The 25,359-nt window shown below is 39.2% G+C and overlaps 1 protein-coding gene across 2 annotated transcripts in view; it reads right to left on the bottom strand.

Annotated features, from left to right (window-relative positions):
* Positions 1-25,359, bottom strand: part of Ttc6 (tetratricopeptide repeat domain 6) — a 189,523-nt gene that overhangs the window by 51,485 nt on the left and 112,679 nt on the right. For both annotated transcript variants that reach the window (XM_031356246.1, XM_031356247.1), the window contains 4 exons: positions 16,645-17,098; positions 16,228-16,357; positions 14,756-14,928; positions 12,292-12,428 (listed from right to left, as the gene is read on the bottom strand). In XM_031356246.1, the coding sequence (XP_031212106.1) occupies positions 12,292-12,428; positions 14,756-14,928; positions 16,228-16,357; positions 16,645-17,098 (894 nt within the window). The remainder of the gene's footprint in view (positions 1-12,291; positions 12,429-14,755; positions 14,929-16,227; positions 16,358-16,644; positions 17,099-25,359) is intronic.

Genomic DNA, 25,359 nt, shown 5'->3' with positions numbered 1-25,359 from the left:
CCATGGGTTCCCCACCCCCGGCCCAGTGTACTCTTTGGTTGGTGGTTTAGTCTCTGGGAGCTTTGGGGGGTCTAGTTGGTTGATATTGTTGTCCTTCCTATGGGGTTGCAAATCCCTTCAGCTCCTACATAAGTCTATAGAACACCAACTAGAATGGAACAGAAAAGAAAATCTTCCAGGCACATACATAATTATCAAGATACAAACTCTAGGCCTCAGCCTCAGAACTGGCTGGGGTCATGCTACAGTGTTGTCTAATTGTCATTTTAATGCTCACTTTCCCCCTGGAGAGCCCGTTGACTGACTGAGCTGACTTGGTCAGATGGCACCTCAATGTTGGAGCTCCAGTAAGTGGGATACTATGAAGGACACTGCGAGAATAGGATACACACAAAGGAAAGGAACGAAGATTTGGGCCAGTGGTGAATAAACCCTGTAAAAAGGGACAAGGTAATGGTAAAATGCTTTTTGTGTATGTGTTTAGAAATATGCTAAAACCTATAAGAGCAAAGATAATTCTCATAGATGCTTTTAGTAATTTAGACCCTAGACATGAGAGAATGGATTCAGAAAAGCAGTCCTCCCTGCCTATCCAGGGATGCTTTGGTCAAAGAGAAGGAAAATGAATCTAAGCTGTTTCAGAGCTTTCCTAGGGACAGGAGGAGGTCGGGAGACGTCCTGCCTCCTCTCTGGCTCCTACTGGAGGAATGCTTAGTTTTGGTTATGGGTCTCTCAGGTAGGATATCTGGGTCCCTTTGGCACATTTAGTTCTCTTCTTTCTCTGTCTATTGTCTGTCCTTGGTGCACCAATCCGTCCATGTCTGTCAGTTTATGTCTGTGTTTCGTTACTTGAATGTTGTTCTATTTTGTGTTCAAAGGAAATAATGGTTAACATTTTATCTGCTGGTTGTTCACCTTTTGATTTGCTTTTAACTCATTTCAAAAAAAGAAAAAAAAGACTCAGTTGGAGGCCTGCACCTGTAGCTAGGAGTCTAGCCCAGCTGGAGAAGCCCTGCCCTGAGCTGAATAACTGCACAAGATGTTCTTAAAGAGGCCAGAAGCTTCTCAGCTTCTATAGTAAGGAAGCTGATGGCTGCCTCTCTTACAAAAGTCTCTGTTACTGTGATTATTGAGTTCAGCAGGTGACAAGGTGCTCCTCTCTTGAAATTACAGCTAGGAAAAGTAACAATTTTGTCTTACATATTTGGTTTAAATAAGTAAGTGTGTAACCACTTCATTTTTGTTTCTGACTGGTTTTAAATGTATGAATATGCTCTGCATGCCTTGGCTATAAGTTATTGGCTTCTAAGTTATTGGGTATGATTAAAAATTTGTAACATTGGTAACAGAAGGTTGATTTAAAACTGGTGACTCAGGGTTAGAGCCATTCAGAATAACAACATGTGGTACGAGCCAACCCAGGGAAACAGGTCTCTAAAGATACCTCTAAATTTGGTAATATTTTATGTAATCCTTATCCTAGAAATCAGACTTATAAAATATAGGATTTATGGCAGTGTCTCTTTCATGAGGTATTGGAGGCTGCACCATCATGTGTTCATGTGCAGGAACCGGCAGCCAAACTTTGTTGCATGGGGGTGATGTACTTGGTGTTGATTTTGAAGAGACTGGATTGTTTGTTGGAGGTTGAGTTTTGCTTTCCAAAGTTATGGTTGTGCTCTGGTGTTGTAAGGGAAACTTGAAGATTGTGGTTTTATTTCCAGTGTTCCATTGGCTGAAGTTTGTAGTTTGGTCACAGGCTCAGGATTCTAACTCACACATATTTGTAATTAGGAGGAGAGGTCAGGCAGGTGGAGATTGTTGTAGGGTTTTCGAAGAGTTGATGAGGCAATGGAACTTGTGAATACATTGCAGCCTGGCTCGTCTACTCCAGCTGCCATCCTGGGAAATGCATATAGAATTATTATAGATTTGGAAGATTGTTTGTACACTGTCCCTTTGCATTCTGGCGACTGTGGGAGGTTTGCATTTAGTGAACTTGCTGGTAATTTTAAAAAACACATGAAGTGATATCATTGAAAAGTTTTGCCTCAAGGAATGGCCCTACATTGTGTTTAAAAAAAAAATGGTTGCTGCTTCAATACAAGACGTTAGGACTTTGAACACTTCAGTGTATATTATTCACTATATGGATATTTTATTAGCTGATCCCTTTGAAGGAGTTTCACTACAAGCCTTTGCTCATATACAATGAGCTTTAAAATTTTGGAGAGTACCTATTGCTCCAGAAAAGATTCAAAGGCAATATCCTTTTCAGTGTTCAGGATATTGGTTATATCCTAAACAAACTGTGGCACACAAAATACAAATAAGAAAAGATAATTTACTTACTTTAAATGATCTAGAATTGGCTAAGACCTCATCTTAAGCTTACCACAGGAGAATTTAAACCTCTGTTTGATATTTTCAAGGGGGATGCAAATCTTAATTCCCTTGATGATTAATTGATGAAGGCTGAATAGCTTTGCAGAAAGGAGAGGAGCTATTAGTCAACAACTGATACATTATATAGACTGTGATCAACTGTTGGCTGTTTGTGTTCCTGCTACCTCTCACACACCCACAGCAGTCCTTTGGCAAAAGGGACCATTAATGTGGGTTCATCTTTCTTCATCTTCAGTAAAGTTTTAATACCCTATTATGAAGCTGTTGTTGTGTTAATACAGAATTGTAGAATAGAATTATGGAAGTATTTTTGGAAAGAACCTGATGAAATATTTATTCCATATTTCAAACAGCAATTAAATCAGTTATTACAGAATACTGATATTTGGCCTATTGCATGTGCAAACTTTTCAGGCAAAATTGATAATCATTATCCAAAAGACAAGTTGTTACAATTTGCCTCTATGCATGCTTTTGTATTTCTTGTAAATTTATGCATGCAGCCCATAGAAAATGCGCTTACTGTATTTACGGATGGCTCATCTAATGGGAAGGCAGCATATGTAATTGGATCACATGTTCGTTTTCTTGAGTTCCCCCTGCTTCAGCACAAATAGTTGAATTACGTGCTATAGCCACTGTTTTTGAAATGCTGAAAAAAAATCAAGCTTTCAATTTGTATACTGATAGCCAATATATAGCTCATGGTTTACAATTGCTTGAAACTGTTCCTTTTTTAGATACTGCTAATTCTCAAATTTTGCAATTATTTATGCAAATATAACTCAATTTAAGAGAAAGTACTGTTCCTTACTTTATAGGACACTTAAGAGCTCATACTTGATTGCTAGATCACTACAGCAGATTTGTATACCAGGCAGATTATAGGCCTTACACAGAAACAATTGGCCAAACAATCTCATTCTTTATATCATCAAAATAATAGTAACTTGAAATAACAATTTGGATCTCTAGAGAATGTACACAGCAAATTGTAAAGACTTGTCCTCCATGTCCTCAATTTCTTCCTGTACCACATAATGCTGTTAACCTTCGAGGAATAGTACCTAATCAACTATGGCAAATAGATGTTACTCATATTTCTGATTTTGGAAAATTAAAATATGTACATGTGACTATTGACACCTTTTCAGGCTCTCTAGTTGCAACTGCTTTAACAGGAGAAGCAACTAAAACTGCAATTACTCACTGTCTATGTTGTTACTCTGTGCTAGGTGTTCCAAATCAGATTTAAACTTATAATGGAACTGGCTATTGAAAGCATTTGAGATGTCTTGCTGATAATTTAATATTACCCATATTACTGGTATGCCTTATAATCCTCAAGGACAAGGTATTGTGAAATAAGTATTGTGGAACTTTAAAACAATATCTTCATAAAATAAAAAAGGGAGAGTTATATCCCCATACACCACACAATTATTTAAATCATGCTCTTTTTATTTTAAAATTTTAAAATTTGGATGCCAAGGAACTCTCTGCTGAGTGTCTCTGTCACCCTATCACTAGGCATACTAATGCCTAGGTGAAATGGAAGGATCCACTTACGGGCATATGGCATGGTCCAATTGGGTATTAATATGGGGAAGAGGGCATGTTTGTGTTTTTTTCTGCAGAATGCTGAAGGAGCATGCTAGCTGCCAGAGCAATTGGTGAGACATACTGATACTGGGACAAAGAATGATGCTAATGGTTACATGGAAGCTGTATTGAACATATGTCCCAGACCCACCTTTGTTTGCCTATATCCCAGATTGGACAAGCTGTCTTGCCTCAAGCTTTTAGACCTTGTGGGACAGAGAACATGGAGACTATGGAAAATGACTTAAAAAATTAATCAAATAGAGAAGTTGTTATAATAACTCTTCTCTTTCCTTTAGTGAGACTAGTTGTTCTGACTCAATCATGGACTGGTCTAGAAATCAATCCAATATTGGAAAAAAGTAAATGACAGTCTTCATTTGTAAGGCTGGTTCTGGACATTTTCAGAGATACTTGAAAATTCACAACTGCCTTGTATGAAGTTATATTTGAAGTGGATAAAATTGGGATGGGATCTGGATTTTGAACAAGTATTAGTACATGTGTTAAAGCTCCTAATCTTTTATTAATTGGTCATGTTAAAATTACTTTTGCTTCTTCTACAGTATTTAATGTAAGTTGTATTGACTGTATACTTTCTAATTGTGTTAGTGTATTGAAACCTGTCATGTCAGTTATGGTGGTTTATCAACCAGGTTTTGTTTTATTGCCTGTGAGTATTACAAGACCTTGGTATTCTGAAAAAGGATTGCAAATACTGGAAGAAGTGAGTCAGACTTTAAGCAGAAGCAAGAGGGTAGTGGGCTTGATTATTGCTGGTATAGCAGCTTTAATTACATTAATAGCTAGCATCACTGCTTCTACAATTGCTTTAACACAAAAAGTTAAGACAGCTACTTTTGTTAATCATCTAGCAAAAAAAATTACTAATATTCTGAATATTCAAGAGGATTTATATAGGTGTTTGGAACAATGGATTGATGATCTTTATGGTACTATTCATGCTAAATACCAATGGATTTGTGTTAATTCTAAACTTTAGAGTGATAGTCACTATAATTAGGAAAAAGGTCAAAGACACTTGCAGAGTACTTGGCATGATTCTAACACCTCTCTGGATGTTTTAACTTTACATACTGAGATTATGAATTTAAAGAATGCTTTGGATACTGCTGATAAAATTACTCATGGCCTGAAGTCAGCATTTCCATCTTCGTCAAGCTTCAAGAATGACGTATATAGCTTGATCATGCTAGCCATTCTTGTGTTGGAATACTTTTATTCCTGCCCATTGTGATAAAATGTGCCTTTAACAACATCACTATGTTGGCAGACAAAATACATGGTTTGAAACTAAAAATGGATGCCCAGACAGAGTTATTAATTAAACAGGCTGGCAGTAAGAGACGGGTAAGTTTCTGCACAGAGCCTTACAAACCTAAGACAGAAATGTGTTGCTTTTGATAATGCATATTCCATGATGGGTAAGGAAGTCATTTTGTCAGAACAACCTAAGACAGACACACTCTTGTTTATGAAATAAAAAGGAGGGAGATGTGGAGAGCTTTGAGGGCTGCTTCTAGAAACTTGGCAGGAATCTGATTTGGGGCTAGAACAAAGAAGTAGACTTCAGGCAAGAAAATGACATTGGACCAGGACATGGAAGTAAGCTCAGACAGAAATCTGATTTGAGGCTAGAACAAAGAAGTAGGCTTCAGACAAGAATTTGACTTTGGGCTAGGACAGGGAAGTGGGCTCAGTTATCTTGGTCATCCTGATAAGCCCCTAGAAACAGAGATCACAGGACTTGGTTTATTGCCTTGCTTGGTCCTTCACTATTTGAGTTTAGAGCCTTTTTTGTTCCTTGACCTAGAACTGAACTTATTATCTACATGTAATTAAAATGGTATAAAAGCAGACTGGGGAAAACTAAACCAACCTCAGCCTCAAAGCTGGTGGGATCATGCTACCAAAAAAAAAAAAAAAAGGATACAAACTTTACAGAGCAAAGAAAGAATATTAAAAGGGGGGCAAGGGAAAAAAAACAGATAACATACAAAAAGCAGACCTATCAGAATTACACCTGACTTCTCAACAGAGACTCTAAAAGCTAGATGGGCTTGGACAGATGTGCTGCAACTTCTAAAAAAATACAGAGGTACTACTGCACCCAGCAAAACTCTCAATCACCGTACATGAAGAAAACAAGATATTTCAAGACAAATCCAAATTCAAATTATATTTATCCACAAATCCAGTACTACAGAAAATACTAGAAGGAAAACTACAACCCAAGAAGGATAACTACATCCAAGAAAACATTAGAAATAAGTAATTCGATACCAGCAAAAACAAGAAAATCACACACAAACTCACAAACACACACACACACACACACACTCATGCTCAAACACCACCAACATCAAAACAACACAAAATAACAATCATTGGTCATTAATATCTCTCAACATCAATAGACTCAATTCCCCAATAAAAAGACACAGGTTAGCATAATGGATAAAAATCCAGGATCCATCATTCTTCTACATACAGTAAACACACCTCAGCCATAAAGATAGACATTACCTTAGAGTAGTTGGCTGGAAAAAAAGTTTTCCAAGCAAATGAACACAAGAAGAAAGCTGGAGTAACCATCCTCATATCTAATAAAATAGATATGCAATCATAGTTAATCAAAAGAGACAAGGAAGAACACTTTCTACACATCAAAGGAAAAACCTACCAAGAAGACATCTCAATTCTGAACGTCTATGCCCTAAACATTGCTAAAACTTAAATCACACATCTAGCCCCACACGTTAATAGTGGGAGACTTCAACATCCCACTCTCACCACATGACAGGACATCCAGAGAAAAACTAAACATAGTAATGATGAAACTAATAGAGATTATGAATCAAGTGTACCTAATAGACAACTATAGAATATTTCACCCAAACACAAAAGAATTCTTCTCCAAAATTAATGATATAGTTGGTCACAGAGCAAGCTTCAACAGATACAAGAAAATTGAAATAATGCTTGTATTGTATCAGACCACCATGAATTAGAGCTGGACCTCAACAACACAAACGCTGGAAAACCTACACACACTTGGAAACTGAACAACTCTCTACTCAATAGTCTCTGGATCAGGGAACAAATAAGGAAAGAAATTAAAAACTTTCTAGAATTCAATGAAAATGAAGGCACAATATACCCAAATTCATGGGACACAATGGAAGCAGTACTAAGAGAAAAGTTTATAACACTAAGTGCCTCCATAAAGAAATTAGAAAGTTCTCATATTAGCAGTTGAAAAGTATACCTGAAATCTCTAAAATAACAAGAAGCAAACACATCAAAGAGGAGTATGAAGGAGGTAATCAAACCAGGTCTGAAATCAATCAGCTAGAAACAAATAAAACAATACAAACAATGAAACCCAGAGCTAGTACTTTGAGAAAATCAACAAGATAGACAAACCCTTAGCAAAACTAACCAAAAGACTATATCCAAATGAATACCCAACAAAGAGGAGACACAACCTGTAGAGACCACCACCAGTAAATAGGCATGGCCTCCAGTAGAGGGATGGGGCCACTCAGGAATCTCAAAATTTTAAAACCAGAAATGTTCCTGTCCAAAGTTAAGACAGGGACAAAAAAATGGAACAGAGACTGAGGATAGGCCATCCAGAGACTGCCCCACCACGGACCCACCCTATATGCAAACATCAAACCCCCACACTATTGCTGATGCCAAAAAGCACTTGCTGAAAGGCACCTGATATGGCTGTTCCCTGAGAGTTTCTACCAGCACCAGACTAATACAGATGCAGAAAATTATAGCCAAACATCAGACTGAGCCTGGACCCCAGTGGAAGAGCTAGGAGGAAGGACTGAAGGAGCTGAAGGGAATTGAAACCCCATAGGAAGGACAATATCAACCAACCAGACCACACGCCTTCAGGATGGTTACAGAAAATGTGGTTGATTTATACAATGGAATACTATTTAGCTATTAAAAATGAGGACATCATGAATTTTGCAGGCAAATGGATGGAACTAGAAAGTATCATCCTTAGTGAAGTAACTCAGACCCAAAAGACATGTATGGTATGTACTCACTGATAAATGGATATTAGCCAAAAAGTACAGAGTATCAAGGATACAACCTACAGACCCTAAGAAGTGTAACAAGTTGAAAGGCCCAAGTGCGGAGGTTTCAATCACACTTAGAAGGGGGAAGGAAATAATCACAGGAGGCAGAGGGAGGGAGGGATCTGGGTGAGAGAGGGGAGGGGGAGGGGAAAAGTAGAACAGGATCAGAAGGGGGGCCAGGAGAGAAGCCCAGAGAGCCAAGAGAATGAATGGAAATAAGCAGGCTGGGAGGGATGTGGGGGGCAAGGATCCTCCAGGAAGTACCACAACACCTGGGAGGTGAGAGACTCTCAGGGCTCATTGAGGGTAACCTTAGCCAGAATGCCCAACATTGGGGAGAGGGAATTCAAAGTCCACCTCCAGTAGACATGACCTCAAGTGGAGGGACAGGCTTACTAATGACAGTCAAAATTTCTGACCCAGAATTGTTCTCATCTAAAAGAACTGCAGGGACAAAAAAATGGAGAAGAGACTGAAGGAGAGGTGGTTCAATGACTGGCCCAACTTGGGATCTATCTCACTGGGGAAGGGGGCACCAAGGCCTGACACTATTATTGATGCTATGATGTGCTTACAGATGGGAGCTTGGCATGACTGTCCTCTGAGAGGCTCTATCAGCATCTGACTGAGACAGAGACAGATACTTATACCCAACTATTGGACTGAAGTTGGGGACCTAAGGTTGAATTAGGGGAAAGACTGAAGAACCTGAAAGAGAGAATGACCCCACAGGAAGACTAGCAGATTCAACTAACCCATACCCCAGGGAGCTCCTAGAGACCCAGCCACTAACCAGGAGCATACCAGGTCCAGTCCAAGGCCCCTGGCACATATATAGCAGAGGGTCTGCCTTGTCTGGCCTCAGTGGGAGAAAATGCCCTTCATCCTCAAGAGACTTGAGGCCCCAGGGAAGAGGGAGCTCTGGGGAGGAGCACCCTCTTGGAGGCAAGGGAGAGGAGGAATGGGATGAGGAACTTTGGGAGCTGGGACCAAGAAGGGCAATGACGGGAATATGAATAAATAAAATAACTTAATACAAAAATAAAGAAACATTAAACATCCTTAGCCATCAGGTATATGCAACCCAAAACTACTTTGATATTTTATCTTACACCAGTCAGAATGGACAAGATCAATGAAACAGGAGAAACTTGATTCAGGCAAGGATGTGGAGTGAAGGAAACACTCCTCCATTGCTGGTGGGAGTGCAAGCATGTATAGCAACTATGGTAATTAATGTAGCATTTCCTCAGGAAGGTGGGAATCTACCCACCTCAAAATCTAACTATACCATTCTTGGGCATATATCCAAAGGATGCTTCACTGTATACATTGCCACTGTATACATCCAGAAATTGGAGCCAATCTATATGTCATCAACAGATGAATAAATAAATAAAATATAATAGAGTTACACAATTGAATATTCCTCAGCAGTAAAATGAATGACATCATGAAATTTGCAGATAAATGGATAGAGCTAGAAGAAAAATCATCCTGAGCAAGGTAACCCAGACCCACAAAGACAAAAATGATATATATTTGCTTATATGTAGATATTAGCTATTAAATCAATGATAACCAATCTACAAACTGTCGAATCACAAAAGCTAAGTATAGAGTAAAGTACTGGGAAGGGACAGATAGATCGCCCTAGGAAAGGGAAATAGAATATATAGTTATAGAGAGGGGGTGCTGAAATGGGAGGATCAAATGGAGAGGGGAAGGAAAGAAGGGCATGAGGAAGGGAATATGGGGAGAGAAAGCTAAAATTAAGAGCTCCTTGAGGGGTAGTATGTAAACCTAAGACAGACAAGTGTGGGTGGGGGCTACATGCACTCAAGCATGTGTGTGTGCATGTGTATAACCTTTATATTTAATTCATACTTATATTTATATCTCTGCCCTAGAAGCTACATTTGGAAACAATAGATGACTAGTTAGGGCTCTTTCTTCATATATATGCATATGTATATATGAAGGTAAGCTAAAAAATAGAGGATATAGAGCCTTAAGTCTAACCATCCACCATTACCAAATGTAGCTTCTAGTATCAAGAATGGGTTATATCTAATTAAGATGTTGGCCAAAGCAGTCCCATGGGAACATGGGAATCCCCAAACAAGCCCTAATATTGCCAAGGCTATAGATTGCTCTCCACAAACTGACTGCAAGGCTCTACTGCATAAAACAACACCTACACAACTCATTGAATTTGGAGAAGTTAAGTTTACGCCTACATGGAGCTTTCACCCCTGTATTCTAGCACCTTTGTTACAAGAAAGTACTCTGCATACTACTGAAAGATCAACTCAGCCACAAAGCCTTGGATCAGCAATGGTGTCTTCCTTGCAAGATAATCTAGTGTGATAGTGGCACAGAGCTTATAGGAGTAACCAACCAATATCTGATTTGACTCAAGGCCCACACTACAAGATAGAATCCATGCCTGATACTGCATGGGAGACCAAGAAATTCAGACTACATAGGCCAGGAGCCAAGGATAAGATTGAATACTACTGAGTTTTTTTAATGTAGATAAAGAAAATTACTCCTAATGATATTCTGCTATAATTATAGGTCAGTGCCTTGCTCAATCATAATCAGAGAAGTTCTCTCTACAGAAGATGGGAACAAATATACAGACCAACTCCCATATAATATGCAAAGTCAGAGACTTTGGTACACTCAGTCCTAAAAGGGATGTGTCCATAGACAGAAGGACCAGTGGAAGCATGTGAAAGAAGAGGTGGAAAAGCCAGGCAGTGGTGACTCACTCCTTTAATCCCAGCACTTGGGAGGCAGAGGCAGGCGGATTTCTGAGTTCAAGGCCAGTCTGGTCTACAGAGAGTTCCAGGACAGCCAGGGATATACAGAGAAACCCTGTCTCAAGGAAGAAAGAAAGAAAGAAAGAAAGAAAGAAAGAAAGAAAGAAAGAAAGAAAGAAGGAAGGAAGGAAGGAAGGAAGGAAGGAAGGAAAGAAAAAGAAAGAAAGAAAGAAAGAAAGAAAGAAAGAAAGAAAGAAAGAAAGAAAGAAAGAAAGAAAGAAAGAAAGAAAAGATGGAAATAATGTAAGAACCCAGAGGGGATTGAGGGTGCCAAGGGAAAAAAAGGCCCTCTAAATAAATAGAATCAGTACACATATGAACTTACAGATTCTGAGGCAACATGCATAGGTCCTTCACAGGTCTGTAACAGATGGTGTCCTACAGCTCAAAGGAAAAACAGACACACCCACCCACCCATAATCACTTGCAAATGAAATTTCAGTTTTGAAGTCTTACTGGGGAAACATAGTCTTCGGGGCAGGGTGTGTGCCCAGCAGTAGACTGCCAACAGAAAATGAATTCAATGACATCTTAAGACGTTCTTTCTTTTGTTGTGTCTTGTCAGGTCAATGTTTTTCCTTTCTTTTAACCATACTTTTATTTTTATTGTAGTTATATTTTTCCTCTCTCTCTTCCATACAAGTCTTTTATGCATATATTATGACTTCAAGTTTAATGTTTTTATGGAATTCCTGAGTCTGTGAACAATTAGGGCTCTGCATCAGTCTGTTTCTTGTACCTTTTCTTGTTTTGTTTTTGTTTTCTTTTGTTTTTACTTCTGTTTGTTTGATTTTCCCTATTCTAATATGTAGTTTTCTTTTCCTTTATTTTATTTTATTTTATTATCATCCCTTAGAAGCCTGTTTGTTTTCTAATGAGAGACCGAAAGTAGATGTGGCTGGGAGGAGAGATGGAAAGGAACTGGGGGAAGTAGAAGGAGGGAAAACTGTAATCAGGATATATTATGTCAGGAAAATCTATTTTCATTAAAAGGGAAAATAAATTAAATTAAATTAAAAACAACAAAAATAAACAGTGATGCTTAATACACAAGTTACAATAAGGTATTACATAAAAATATTTGAACAGAACTCTGTGCTCAGTGGATACAAAGGCTATGAGTGAAGAGGAAATATAAAGAAGGAAATTTTGGATGCTGAGCAATGCTTTACATAATTACAAAGTAGTGAGAACCTGGAAATGCAAAGAAATAATTTGACACTGAAAATTATCTCGTTGTTTTAAAAGGGGCTGTTGGATTATATCATTTTTCCTGAAAACACATCTAAATAGTAAATCATTTCAAAATGTGCATCTAAAATAATTCCTACCTTGCATAAGAATTATAGGGGTCAAGTTTTAACAGAGATGTAAAATCATATACGGCTCCAATCCAGTTTTCATTTTCAAAGTAAAACATCCCACGTTTCCATAATGCATCTGATCTTTTGGGATTATAAAAAATACACTAGAGGGGTGCAAACATATTACATAGTGAGAAAAACTAAGACAAGTGTATAGTCATTTTCAAATTATATAAGAGAAACCCACTTTAAGATGCTAAAATTCTGCGGATTTTTGTTTAAAGATTATACCAAGGAGTGGGCCCATCACTGAATTCTTGAGATGGGATATTATCCAAGAGGGAAGACAAAGAGCGAATACAAGAAGCCAATGCTTCTGAGGACTGAAACTCTCACTGATAAAGATTCCTGTATGTCCTAGTAATATTAGAAACTACCTGCTGAGTCTCACCAACATGACTGCCTAAGCATGACCTGAACAAGGGGAACAGTAACACACATGACAAGATAAGGCCTCATCCCTACCAAAGGAAAGCTAAGACTGGGAAAAGTAGTCCTCCCCAGAGAAGAGCACCCTAATTGGTTATCTGATATCAGACGGCCAGCCCTGAAAACATAAATATGAGTAAGATCATCCCATCTAAAATAAAAAAGCTATAATTTTGAATATATGTGTATATTCAAATGTGTATGTGTAGGTATACGCATATACACATATGTGCACATAACAATTAATGAATAAAGAGGCCATGAATTTTAAAAAGAGCAAGCAGGGATATATGGGAGGATTTGAAAGGAAGAGTAGGAGGGGAGAAATATGATGTAATTATATGTCAAAAATATAAACTTTAGCGTAGAGCTGCACTGTCTCACATTGTTCTGTCCTAACAGTAGATGAAAGAGCTGAGCCAATTCAGTCACATAGGTTATGGTTTAATCCTGCCCCTAACATGAGAAGAAATAAATTGGCAGTGATGTGGCTCATGGTTGCTCAGTGACATATGAAACAGCAGAGGGCAGAAGCAGAGTCACCATATGTTCAACTGGCAAATTGCTTGCCAGTTGATGCTAGGAAAGAACTGCAGCACAAAAGAGCTCTCCAAGGACGTTTAAAGCAGAGAGAAATGTGCTGCGTAGTTTGAGAACGGCTTGATTTCAGGATGCTGTGCTCATCTGTTTTTAAACCACTAGCGTCAAACACAGGAAGTGAGGAGAGTCAATAAGGAATTTTACATATTTTCCTTTAATTTAGAGATTATAATTACATCGTGTCATCCTTCCTTTCCTCCAAGCCCTACCATATACCCCTTCTTGCTCTTTCAAATTCTTTTTTTTTCATTAATTGTTACATGCATATGTGTATGTGTATATACATACATATTCCTAAATTAAACCTACTCAGTATGTGTAATCTTACATCTTCAAAAGAGATTTTTGGTTACTTCAAGATCAGAAGTTACAAGACCAGTAATACTTTCTTTAAGCAGAAGAATATCGAGCTAAACCATGAAGAAATATGGCAATTGGAAATACACACAATTAAATAATTTAAGTAATTTGTCCATTGTACTTAGGACTAAGATTTATAGTTAAAAGCCAGTCGAACAGAAATGCATGTCTTCCTGCATCCAAGGAAAGCGTTGCCCTGGTGGCATCCTCAAGGTGCAGTTCTATCAAAAGTTCACTCCCTTGTGAGTATTCTGACACCTCCAGACAAGTACATGTACCTCCCTCCAGCCTGTTTTGCTTCATGACACCATCAGAATTTTGCATGTTTATCTTCCCTTAAGGCTCTTTTCTTTGAGATATGCATAATCTAGAAACATTTCTATGTTGTTCATCATGTATCTAGTACTTATGCAGTGTCTCAGTCAACAAATATTGTGAATGAATGAAAAAGTGAATGAACCTGTCATTGGAGCTCCTTTGAGAACCAGTAGGTTCCATGAAGAGGGCACCAGCTGTTCAAGAGTTTAATAAAGGAAGAAGGCAATTTCTTCTATTATCCATAGAGAAAAGGCAATTTCCAAAGGCTTCTAAAACCATATTTCTTAGTCCAAGAAGAGAGAAATGGAAAAGTTGAGAGTTCTATAGGGTTGCCTCGGTGCCTCACATTTCCATTCATTCACCAATGTTTTTAAATCACAAAATTGGTGTTAACAGCATACCAGCAATGAAAGTTCTATAACATATTAGTTTATTACACAGAATATGTGATGACTCTTAAGAACTTTGCAAAGTAGTTGGCTCAGTGAATTAGAGCAGTGTGTTGCTCTTGTAGGAGATCTGGGGTTAAGTTTCCAGGACCCTCAAGTGGAATCTGTAACTTCAGTTCTTGGAACCTGATGATCTTCTGACCTCTGCAGGTACTAGACACGTACATGGTGCACATTCACACATGCAAGCAAAACACTCTTAAAATAAATAAGTCGAAAAGAATGTCTGGAATATAAAATCGATAGATGGGAGCACTGAGCATCGCGAAGCTTACTTTTGAGTAGTCATCAATGGCCAGCACTTTGTTTGTCTTCTCATACATCTCCCCTCTTTTGAAATAGAGGTTAGCATCTTTGGGCCTGCACTTAATGGCCTGACTGTAATTCAGAATTGCCAATGTAATGTCATTCTTCTCTCTGAAAATCTCTGCCTTTGACAAGTACGCCTCTATAAAGAGCAGACACAAAACTCCACTTTACAATTTATTCATTAGCTGTGAATTTAAGGCAGCAATTCTTCTGCAAAACTGCAGTCTTAGAATAATTTTGACTAGTAAACGTTATCTCATTTTTCTTAAACCCCACACCTTATTTTTTCCCTCAATGTCTGAATATTCATTTATAATTTTAAGTAGTATTACTCTGAAATAGCAAAATTACCCCTCACTTTTTTTATATTTAATTTTTATTTATTTTTTCTTTTTTATTTATTTTTATTAGATATTTTCTTTATTTACATGTCATACGGTATCTCCTTTCCAGTTTCCCCTCCAAAAAATAAAAATAAAAATAAGATAAAATAAAAACAAAAACAAAAACAAACCCCTGTTTCCTCCCCCTCCCCCTGCTCACCATCCCATCCCTTCCTGCTTACTGGCCCTGGCATTCCCCTACACTGGGGCATAGAACCTTCACAGGGCCAAGGGCCTCTCCTCCCACTGATGACCGACTTGACCATCCTCTGCTATACGTATGCAGCTGGAGCCATGAGTCCCACCATGTGTATTCTTTGGTTGGTAGTTTAGTCCCTGGGAGCTCTGAGGGTACTAGTTAGTTCATATTGTTGTTCATCCTAAGGGGCTGCAAGCCCTTCAGCTCCTCCTGGGCATATACCCAGAAGATGCTCCAACATGTAATAAAGACACATGCCCCTCACTTCTAAAACTGTTTGAAATGTTTCAGTCTTAGCAGATGCTCTGAAATGCTAAGTTTGCACGACACAGAATCATGTGGAATTTTAGCACACAAGAGAGCAACAGAGATAAGAAACCTTCAGCCATCTTCTTCTATATTATGTGGATCTGTGTGTGCTAGGGATTCAAAGATGAGTATGACATTCCTGCATTTTTAGAAACTGTGTCCAGGCATTGAGGGAGTTAGAAAGCAGCACTTATGGTGCTACAGCACCACGGCTCCCATTCTGAAACATGTGGTCAAGAGAAGATTTACAAAGCACCCCCCATTATAACTTTGAGTTCATATTCTCCTTATGAGATAAATAAGAGGGATTGTGCTGAAACCTAGCTCCAGAGCAGAAATTCAAACATAAGGAGTGTTTTTCTTAAACAGTGTAAGGTTATATGGACTCTGCATCTGTAATATTAAGAAAACTGTATTGTATTTTTAAAGCTGGAGACATTCACACTGTTCATGCAGAACTTCTATCTACCACTTCTGTCTACTTATAACAATGACGAGAACTGAGATAAAGTGACGGGTACTGGAACTCTCTCCATACGAAACCCACCTGCATTGTTTTTATTGTGCTTATTTATGAAATTCAAGTCATCCAAAGCATCATTAATTTTGTCTTGGAAAAGATAAATGAAATGTCTGTGCCAATAGGCATTTAGAAACAATGGCTCCTGGAATATGGCCTGAAAGAACACATGTATAGAGGCAGGTGAGTTCATTTTCAAAAGGAAGTTTCTCAGACATCACTGGTACCAGTGCCTAACATGTGTGCAAATAAAACCTCCCGATCCCCACCCCCACAAACCTAGTATTTTAATAAGTGTCTGAAAGTGTTAACTAATACTTGGATTTCACAATCACATAAGCTGTTCAACAGTCCTTTGCTATTCAACATCTCAGTAGAAAATCATGATATAAACAAAAGTAATGTGAATGGTGAATTGGGTTGTTCTTATTTTTTAAAACTTACTTCCTGTAGGTCATTCATGGCACTTTGCAACTTTCCCAGTTTTCGATAAATAGCTCCACGCCTACAATATGCAAATGCTGAATTTCTTTTCTCATTTTTTATTTCTTGAGTCAACTTCTCCACTTCAGATTCATAATACTTAATGACCTCTGGTGGAAGGTTACTCTTTATATGATCACTTAACTCCAGTTTGGAGAGCTCTATTACTGGCTCTGGAAGATCATTTTCAACAGATGGAACAACTGGAGTCTGTGCTTTCTGAGGTCTGTCTTTAGCAAAAAGCTCAAGAACCCACTTCTGAGGATCAACATTCTCTGGAATTCCTCCTCTGCTTTGAGAAAACTGATCAAAATTTAAATATGAGGGTACACTGGGGCACCTTATTTGACGCTCGTATAATGGAACTTTAAGGAAATACTTTTTCTCTCCAGGAAGTACTCCATGAGATACTGATCTGGTTAAAAAAAAAAAAAAAAAAAAAAAAAAAAAAAAAAAAAAAAAAAAAAAAAAAAAAAAAAAGATTATTATTTTTAGTTACAGAAACAAAATCACCTTTATTTTCTGATCAATGATCCAAACTCAAGCACACTCAAGAATTGCTGTTTTTCTCTTATCAAAAAAGTGCTAATTTTATGCAACCCCGAGTTCACATTTTCAATCATTAAAACTGTAACACTGTGTGAAGAATCTCTGTAAACTAAGTGGAAATGTACTTCTAATGTAGCAGACTCTCTCGACTGCTTCACCAATGGCAATGGTGCTCCTTCCTAATCTAATTCAATGCCTCATCCTCTGCGTAATGATGGTAGTGGGGACTTCAGAAGATAAGTGGGCAGGGATAAAGGAAATGCTTCTGCCAAAGCTATAAAGGATAAAACCTGGACCCTATTTCTTCCATAAATTATGGCAGTTAATCATTCAAATGCTTTCAAATGATGCAGCCTTAGGTTCCCTTTCAAATTCTCACTGGCAATACAGCTTTCATTTGGTAGCACTTACTATAGGTGTGGCAGTATGGTAGCTATGGGAGATGGCATAAGGACATTCTACTGCAAGTTTGAAAAGGAAACTTTAAGCCTCATCATCCTTTACTTACTGAATTTACATTGTAAGAAAGTGTTAAAGTAGGAGAGCAAAAGTAGGAAACAGCTCATGTTCTTTTACTCTTTCTTATAATCTCCACTCCACGTTCTAGTAAAAGCCCTCATCATCCATTGTGCGTGGCATGCAGCATCCTGACTGGTATGACACAAAGCCATCTTAGATTAGGGAACCTCAATACAGAAAGTGCCTACAAGAGATAGGGCTGAATGTAGGCATGACAACTGTAAGATATTTTCTTAATTAGTGACTGATGTAGGAGAACCTGATCTATTGTGGGTAGTGTCATCCCTGGGCTGGTAGTCCTGGGTTCTATAAGAAAGCAGGCTGAGGAAGCCGTGAGGAGCAAACACATAGTTAGCACTCCTGCATGGCCTCTGCATCAGCTCTTGTCTCCAGGTTCCTGCCCTGCTTGAGTTCCTGTCCTGATTCCCTTCAGTGATGAACAGTGAAGTGGAAGAGTAAGCCAAATTTCCTCCCCAAATTGCTTTTGGTCATGGCATTTCATCACAGAAATAGGAACCTTAGCTAAGACAGTCAGTAACTTAACTTTCTGCTTCTACTCTTGGCCTTCGTTTAATCTTGGCCTTTGTGCCATTTGGGTGCTTATTTGAACAAATGTACATCAGTATTTATGTCACACTTCCAAAACAATCTCTAGTGTCTGAAACATATGGTTTTCACCACCACAGCCTTTGAGGTATAACATGAAAAGTGTCAGCATAGACCACTGAGATGCCAGCTCTTCCCCCGTGTCTGTTCTTTGACCATATCCCCTGAATAAGTGTCCAGGGCAATGCACATTTTAGCCCACTGAGTATCTGGCTCCTCTATTCATATTTCTAATTTCTATGCACCAGGTGGTTTGTTTGTGCTCCCATGTTTCTCTCCTTCCTCACTTTGTTCTCTGGCCTTGGAAACTAATCTGTGCAGACTACACCTACAGGATACCTTGTTCTCTGTTTTCTCTTAGAAACCTCTATAAAGGGACATAGGAAAGCGAAGTCAAGGTGTTGATTTTCCAGAGTCCTTCCAAGTATGTTGCTTCTAACTGGAATACAGCCCTTGGCAAAAGATCAGGACTTCAAGGAAACTTTTCCTACACAACTGTTTTCCCTCAGATCCTAGTAAGTACTCCTTTTTAATCTTCTCAAACTTGGATGTAGAAAATAGAGTGTGGATACTTCATTAATCATTGCTTCCTCTATCTTACGCCTTTGCCATATGTTCCTCAAATTATCCTAAGATGAGAATGCACTCTAGTTAGTAGACAGTGTTTTACTAGAGAGGAGCTCAGAAAATACATAGAAAGGACAGCATAAAACCAGGACCCAGGTAACACATGGAATGTAGTAGTGTGATGCAGTGGAATTAAAACTCCAGTTATCACCAGTGCTAGCTAGCAAGGAGTGCTCTGGTGAAAGGCAAGAACCTACAAAGTCAAGTGTGAGTCACTTAGTCACTAGGACAAAAAGAGTGTTTAATGTAATCACTTGGGCACTTTTTAAAGGAATTTTTATTTTATGTTTGAATATTTCATGCAATATATTTTCTTTTTTATTATAAGATATTTTCTTTACTTACATTTCAAATTTTATCCCCTTTCCTCATTTTCCCTCCAAGAGCCCCATCTCATCTCCCTTCCCCCTGCTCACTAACCCACCCACTCCTGCTTCTCTATCCTGGCATTCCCCTGCACTGGGGCATTGAGCCTTCTCAGGACCAAGGGCCTCTCCCCTCAATATATATTCATCATGTTTCCCCTCCCCAACTCCTCCAAGATCTTCCTCACCTCCCTAATCCCCCAACATCATGTTGGTTCTCTTTTTTCTCTGTCCATTTCCCAATGACAACAACAACAAAACAAAAACAAAAATAAACAATAATGCAGTAAAACAAACAAACAAACAAAAAGAAGCCAAGCCACGCAAAGTGAAATAAAACGTCCACAGAACTATTACTGACTTTGATCTGTGTTGGCCAGCTACTCCTGGGTATGGGGCCTTCCCTGGAAAGTGGCTGATATACCCTGTGACACTCCATTGAAGAAAACTGATTTTCCTTCTCATGGCAGCTGTCAATCACAATTAGCTCCCTGATTAAGGGTGGGAGTTTGTGTCCATGTCCTCATCTCATGGCTGAACCCATCTCCCTTGAATCCATGCAGGGTTTGTGTGCTATCACAGTCTCTCTGTAAGTTCTCTCTGTAGGTTCATATGTGCATCAGTCCTGTTGTGACTGAAAGTGTTTCCTTGGAGTCATCCATAACATCATCTGTCAGCCCTTAAGGTTTTTCCACTTCCTCTTCCACATAGATCACTGAGCCTTGATGGGGTAAGGGTTTGATGAAGACACCCATGTAAGTAAGACTGACTTCTCCAAAGTCTTTCTCTCTCTGCACATTGGCCAGATGTGGCTTTCTGGGTAAGTTCCCATCTACTGCAGGAGGAAGCTTCTCTGATAAGAGCTAAGAGAAACACTTCAAAAGAACAGAATGGTGGTGGTACCAATTAAATGCCCAAAGGTATGAAGCTACTATGGAATGAACACAAAATTAAATAAGTCAACATGGAAAACGGGATTTTTCTCCACTTATCTTTCCTAACATGTCTGAGGGACATCATACCCCTCCTCTGTGAAATGCAATCTTCCCCTGCCTCATACCTGTGTTGTATTACGCTGGATCACTACACTGGATCCCAAAGTCTCTCAGCTGTGAGATCTGGGTACTTTTGCCCAACCACAGATGCCAGTCCTTCACCCTCCCATATCCATACAGGTGCTTGCCCTAGTTAGTGAAACCTGGGTTACCCTACATATCATCTTAGAAGATACGATGCATCAGAAACATCTAGGATGCTTGTTGAAAGGCAGATTTTTGGGCCTTCCCAATCTCTAATTGAGCAGAGTAGGGTCCTGGGGTGTACATTGTGACAAGTTTCCACATAAAGTACACTGAAAGGAAGGATAATACTCTAAGAACCACTGTCATAAAAGAGTGAGCACTTAAAATCCTTGGGGAAAGGAGAGCTGATCTGCAAACTGTGGCATTCCTGACCAAGCTTTAACCCCTGGAGTGGAAACAGAAAATGCAAATGTAAGGGCACTTATAGAAACACTATAGATCCTGATCTCAGAGGCAGAGGTGAAGAAGTGGAGGATGAAGAAGGAACTGATGTGGTTCAGCAGTCCCAGTGGGAAGAATACAGCTATAGAGTGGTGAATTCCAGCAAGAACTGGCTACCCAGTGCAGACACCAAAGACACAATTACGACGATTAACCACAGGAACAGAATGGTAATAAAAGGATTTTACTTTCCAAGGACCTGTGGCAATAGCTAAATGGTTACAGTTTTTTCAGTGATAAGACAGATGGGTGGCCTGCTAAAGTATTGTTTGTCTTAGATAAGCAAGAAATTTCTGGGTCAGCTGGGCACAAAAACTAACTGGCTATACGTTGAGATGCTTGTCATTTTGCCCAGATCTCAGAACCAAAAGTGTTCACAGCCTAAAACCTCACCTGAAATAAAGTACAGGCCAGATCCCACTGAGAGTGCCCCACTATGTGACACATGCATCCCCAAATTTACCCCAAAAGAGTCTAAACACAAGTACTCTGGCCTTCTGGGGGCCAGTAGATAGTCACTCTATTTTTTTTTATTTAGATTTATTTATCATATGTGAGTATACTGTTGCTGCCTTCAGACACACCAGAAAAGGGCATGGATCCCATTACAGATGGTTGTGAATTACGATATAGTCGCTGGGAATTGAACTCAGGACCTCTGGAAGAGCAGTTAGTGTTCTTAACTGCCGAGCCATCTCTTCAGCCCCTGCATACTCACTTACTAAACTTAACATGACACTGAGTCAATAAAGTTAATTAATTAATCAAGTCATAGGAGGATTATCATTAGCCCTGACTGTCTAATAATGGACCTATGGATGCAAGGAAGGGCCCACTCCAGTCATTTTCTTATCCTGGAACATGTAGCAGCAGAGAGTAACTCAGAAAAAAATTCAGTGTAAACAAGAACATAATGGTAGTTTAAAAAAAAAACAAAAAGACAAGCAGAAAACTCTGGAGGTGCCTCATCCTACCCCACACCATCCCCCTGTAAGGCATCACACATTAAAATCCACCAGGTCACCAACAAAATTGCACATTCATAGTAATGGCACCATCAACAATTTCAAAGACAAATACAGGTGACCACTCCATTTCCTGTTTGGCCAGTGGTAAAACCAGATGTCTAAAAGAAAATTCATACAACTTATGGTGAAGGTAAATTTAACCAGGTATTCATTGCAATGAGTGCACACCTTCAGACCCCTGACTTGAAGCTGTTTATATGGCTTTCTTTTTCCAAAGCCATGCTTAAGGCTGTGAACAGACACCATGACCAAGGCAACTCTTATAAGGACAGCATTTAATTGAGACTGGCTTACAAGTTCAGAGGTTCAGTCCATTATCATCAAGACAGGAGCATGGCAGCATCCAGGCAGACATGGTGTGGGAAGAACAGAGAGTTCTACATCTTCATCTGAAGGGTGCTAGCAGAATACTCACTTCCAGGCAGCTAGGACTCAGTTATTAAAGCCTATGCCCACACTCACAGTGACACACCTACTCCAACAAGCCCACACCTCCTAATAGTGCCACTCCCTGGCCCAAGCACATACAAACCATCACAAGAGGTTTACATTTATACAGCAGGGGCAGTAGTATTTACCTTTACTGGCCTGCCCACGATCTCACCTCTCCTATAATGTCACTGTGATCTGAAGCTAAACTGACATGCACTCCTAATAGACCTTTGCCTCACTCTCATAGTGTGCCCCTACTCCTTGCACAGTCTTGATCATCTGAAAAAAACCTTCATATCTTCAATTGCTCCAGTATAATGCTTTTTTTTCCTTCGTTTCTTTCCAGTAGTCCATGAGCAAATGTTGGCTGTCCTCCTAACATCTGTCTAGAATGTAGCCACTTTTCACCAGCTGGATTGCTCTCACTTCAGACCAAGCAGCCATTTCTCACGTGGGCCATTCAATAGCTTTCTCATAGGTTTCTGTGCTTCCATTATAATTTCTTACTTCATACCACTACCATAGTGAGGCTCCTGGAAGATGTATTTGATCATTTCAGCATACTGTTCTCTGCTCTTGAGCCCTCCTTTCATATTTAAAAATACAAAACACAGCCTACAAACATCTCCATTTTCTCAAGTTCACAATGACTTACAAATATACATTTTTCCTTTTGTAATTTATGTGTTTGGTGTTTGCATGTATGTAGACAAGTCTGTATGGGTACAAGCACCCGAGGATGCACGTATAGGTTCCAGAGGAGGATGTTGGGTGTCACCCCCTATCTCTCTCCACTTCACTCCTGAATCACAGTATCTTACTGAGCCTGAAGCTCTATTTCAGCTGTCCAACTAACTAATGAGCTGCAGGGACCCACCTGTCTCTACCTTTCCCCCACCCTCAATGCTGGGCTAACAGGCACAAGCAGCCATGCCCATAATTTTTGGATGGCTACAGGCAATTTGAACTCAACTTTCTGTGATTATAAAAAGCATTCTCACCCACTGAGACAATCTCTTGAGCCTCAACTGATGGGCACTCTTATGAGTAATTTTATATTTATCACTTACTGTGGCCAGTAGGGTAATACTGGATATTATCCCCCAAACACTTCTTTGACCTCACTTTCTTATCAGTCTCTGGTGTTCCAGAGACTGGTCTACATGCTCTCCAAAAGCAATAGGCATATTCTCCAACTCAGGGCTTTTACACTTGCTTTTACCTCTTCTTCAGAGATTTAAACATACCATTGCTCAGTACCATTCAGTTCTAAGTTACAAGGGCATCTGAGCACTCTGCCTAATTCAGCAGCTCCTGTAATATTCTCCTGTATTGTTTGACCCTGCCTTATCCCCTTCAAAATATTTATCACATCCTTACTATCACTAGTTAATCTCTCTGCATCTATTTCCCCCAGAATATAGACTCTGTATGTATAATATAGACTCTGTATGTATAATATAGACTCTGTGAGGGCAAGAGATTGAAGAGTATTCTTCACTGTCCTCATTCTCGCTTTCCTATCCAAAACAGTATCTGCTGTGCCAAAGGTGCTCAATAAATTTACTCTAAAGAAATGAACTGCTGAGCTCAAGTAATCATTTTCCTTACAACCTGCTCTCTTCTTACTTCAACTGCAGGCCCTTCCAGCTTTAAAGCACAGATGACTCTTGGTTTTAAGATCCATTTATGAAATAAATACTTGAAATTAAAATGCACATATGTTTCATTTACAGCACATATATTTCGTTTACGGCCCTGTAAGTCTGGGAAAGCGCACAGTTATGTATTCAGTTGAGGAGCCCCTTAGTCTGTTCTGCAAGATATTCATGGTGACTGGAAGTTTATTTGGAGAATCCCTGCTCTCTATTGATTTCCCCCAAAAGGCATTTTAAAAAGAAAGTCAAAAAGTTACTTTTAACCGTAAATATATGCCCAGTATATATATTTAAAAATTCAAGCATTTGGAAAGCATAAACTTCTGAGGAATCTCTTCTTAGCCCATCCCACTAACTGCCTACAGCTCAAAAGCAATCAATGCCAGAACTTTAAGTTCTATGTTCTCTATATAATCTGCAAGCACACATTTAACATGCATGCATATGCATAAAGGATAATCTGTTCCCACATGTTTGTTTGAATGTGTTCCCATGTACACATTCAAAACTATGTTAATGGTGACTTAGTGACAGGCTTGAAATATTTTCTAGTTCTTATTTTATTTTATTTTTTTATAGTGAGGATGTATTATCTTACTAACTGATAAAATAATTATAATATCTTAAAGGGAACTAGGACCTGTTAGACAAGTTTCTAGAGGAATGTAAAAAGCAAACACAGATAATGGGTGAACTTTTACAAGGAAAAGCTATAGTCTCGGATCATTGAAATTAAATAGCCCAAATTAAAAGAGAAAAAAAAAAGGAAAAGAAAAAGCATGAGCAGAAAGTCTAGATCCACATTTTTCACAGCCAGGAGTACGGTTCGCGGTTTCTCAGTTGAAGGAACAAGATTGTAAGTTAAGCTGTTGGTTCATCTGCCACGTAGGGAGGCCAGGTTCGCAGGGTGGAATATGTGTACACATAATTATCTTGAGGTGAGATGTGGCGCTGGTGGAGGGAATGGGGAAGTTTTAAACAGCTTAAATGTGTTGCTCAAGATATTCCATTTCTATAAGGATAATGTTGATTTTAATGTCTCACTTACGAGACTTCTGAGCTGGAAATAACCTCAGCTGTCATGTGGATAAGCTCATCTTCCAGATGAGGAAACAGCCTAAGAAATCAAGTGGCTTGGCCTGGTCACCAAGGGCATGGCGCTTAGAATAGAGATGTGGAGAGAGCTGATGCATCCTTGTTCCTGGAATTGAACTGCCTCCAGCTCTCGGAGATATAGAATAAGGAAGAGCTGAAACGTGACAGAAAAGCAAAGACATCCTCGACCCTCTAGTCCCTCACTGGCAGGTCTCACAACTCAGGGCTCAGCGCCGGGGGATACCATCTAAAGGACCAATCAAAGACTGTGCTG

Source organism: Mastomys coucha, unplaced genomic scaffold, assembly GCF_008632895.1.
Source record: "Mastomys coucha isolate ucsf_1 unplaced genomic scaffold, UCSF_Mcou_1 pScaffold6, whole genome shotgun sequence".
In the NCBI taxonomy this organism is placed as follows: Eukaryota; Metazoa; Chordata; class Mammalia; order Rodentia; family Muridae; genus Mastomys; species Mastomys coucha.
The sequence above is the reverse complement of the archived record's forward strand: the minus strand, read 5'-3'. Positions and strand labels throughout refer to the sequence as shown.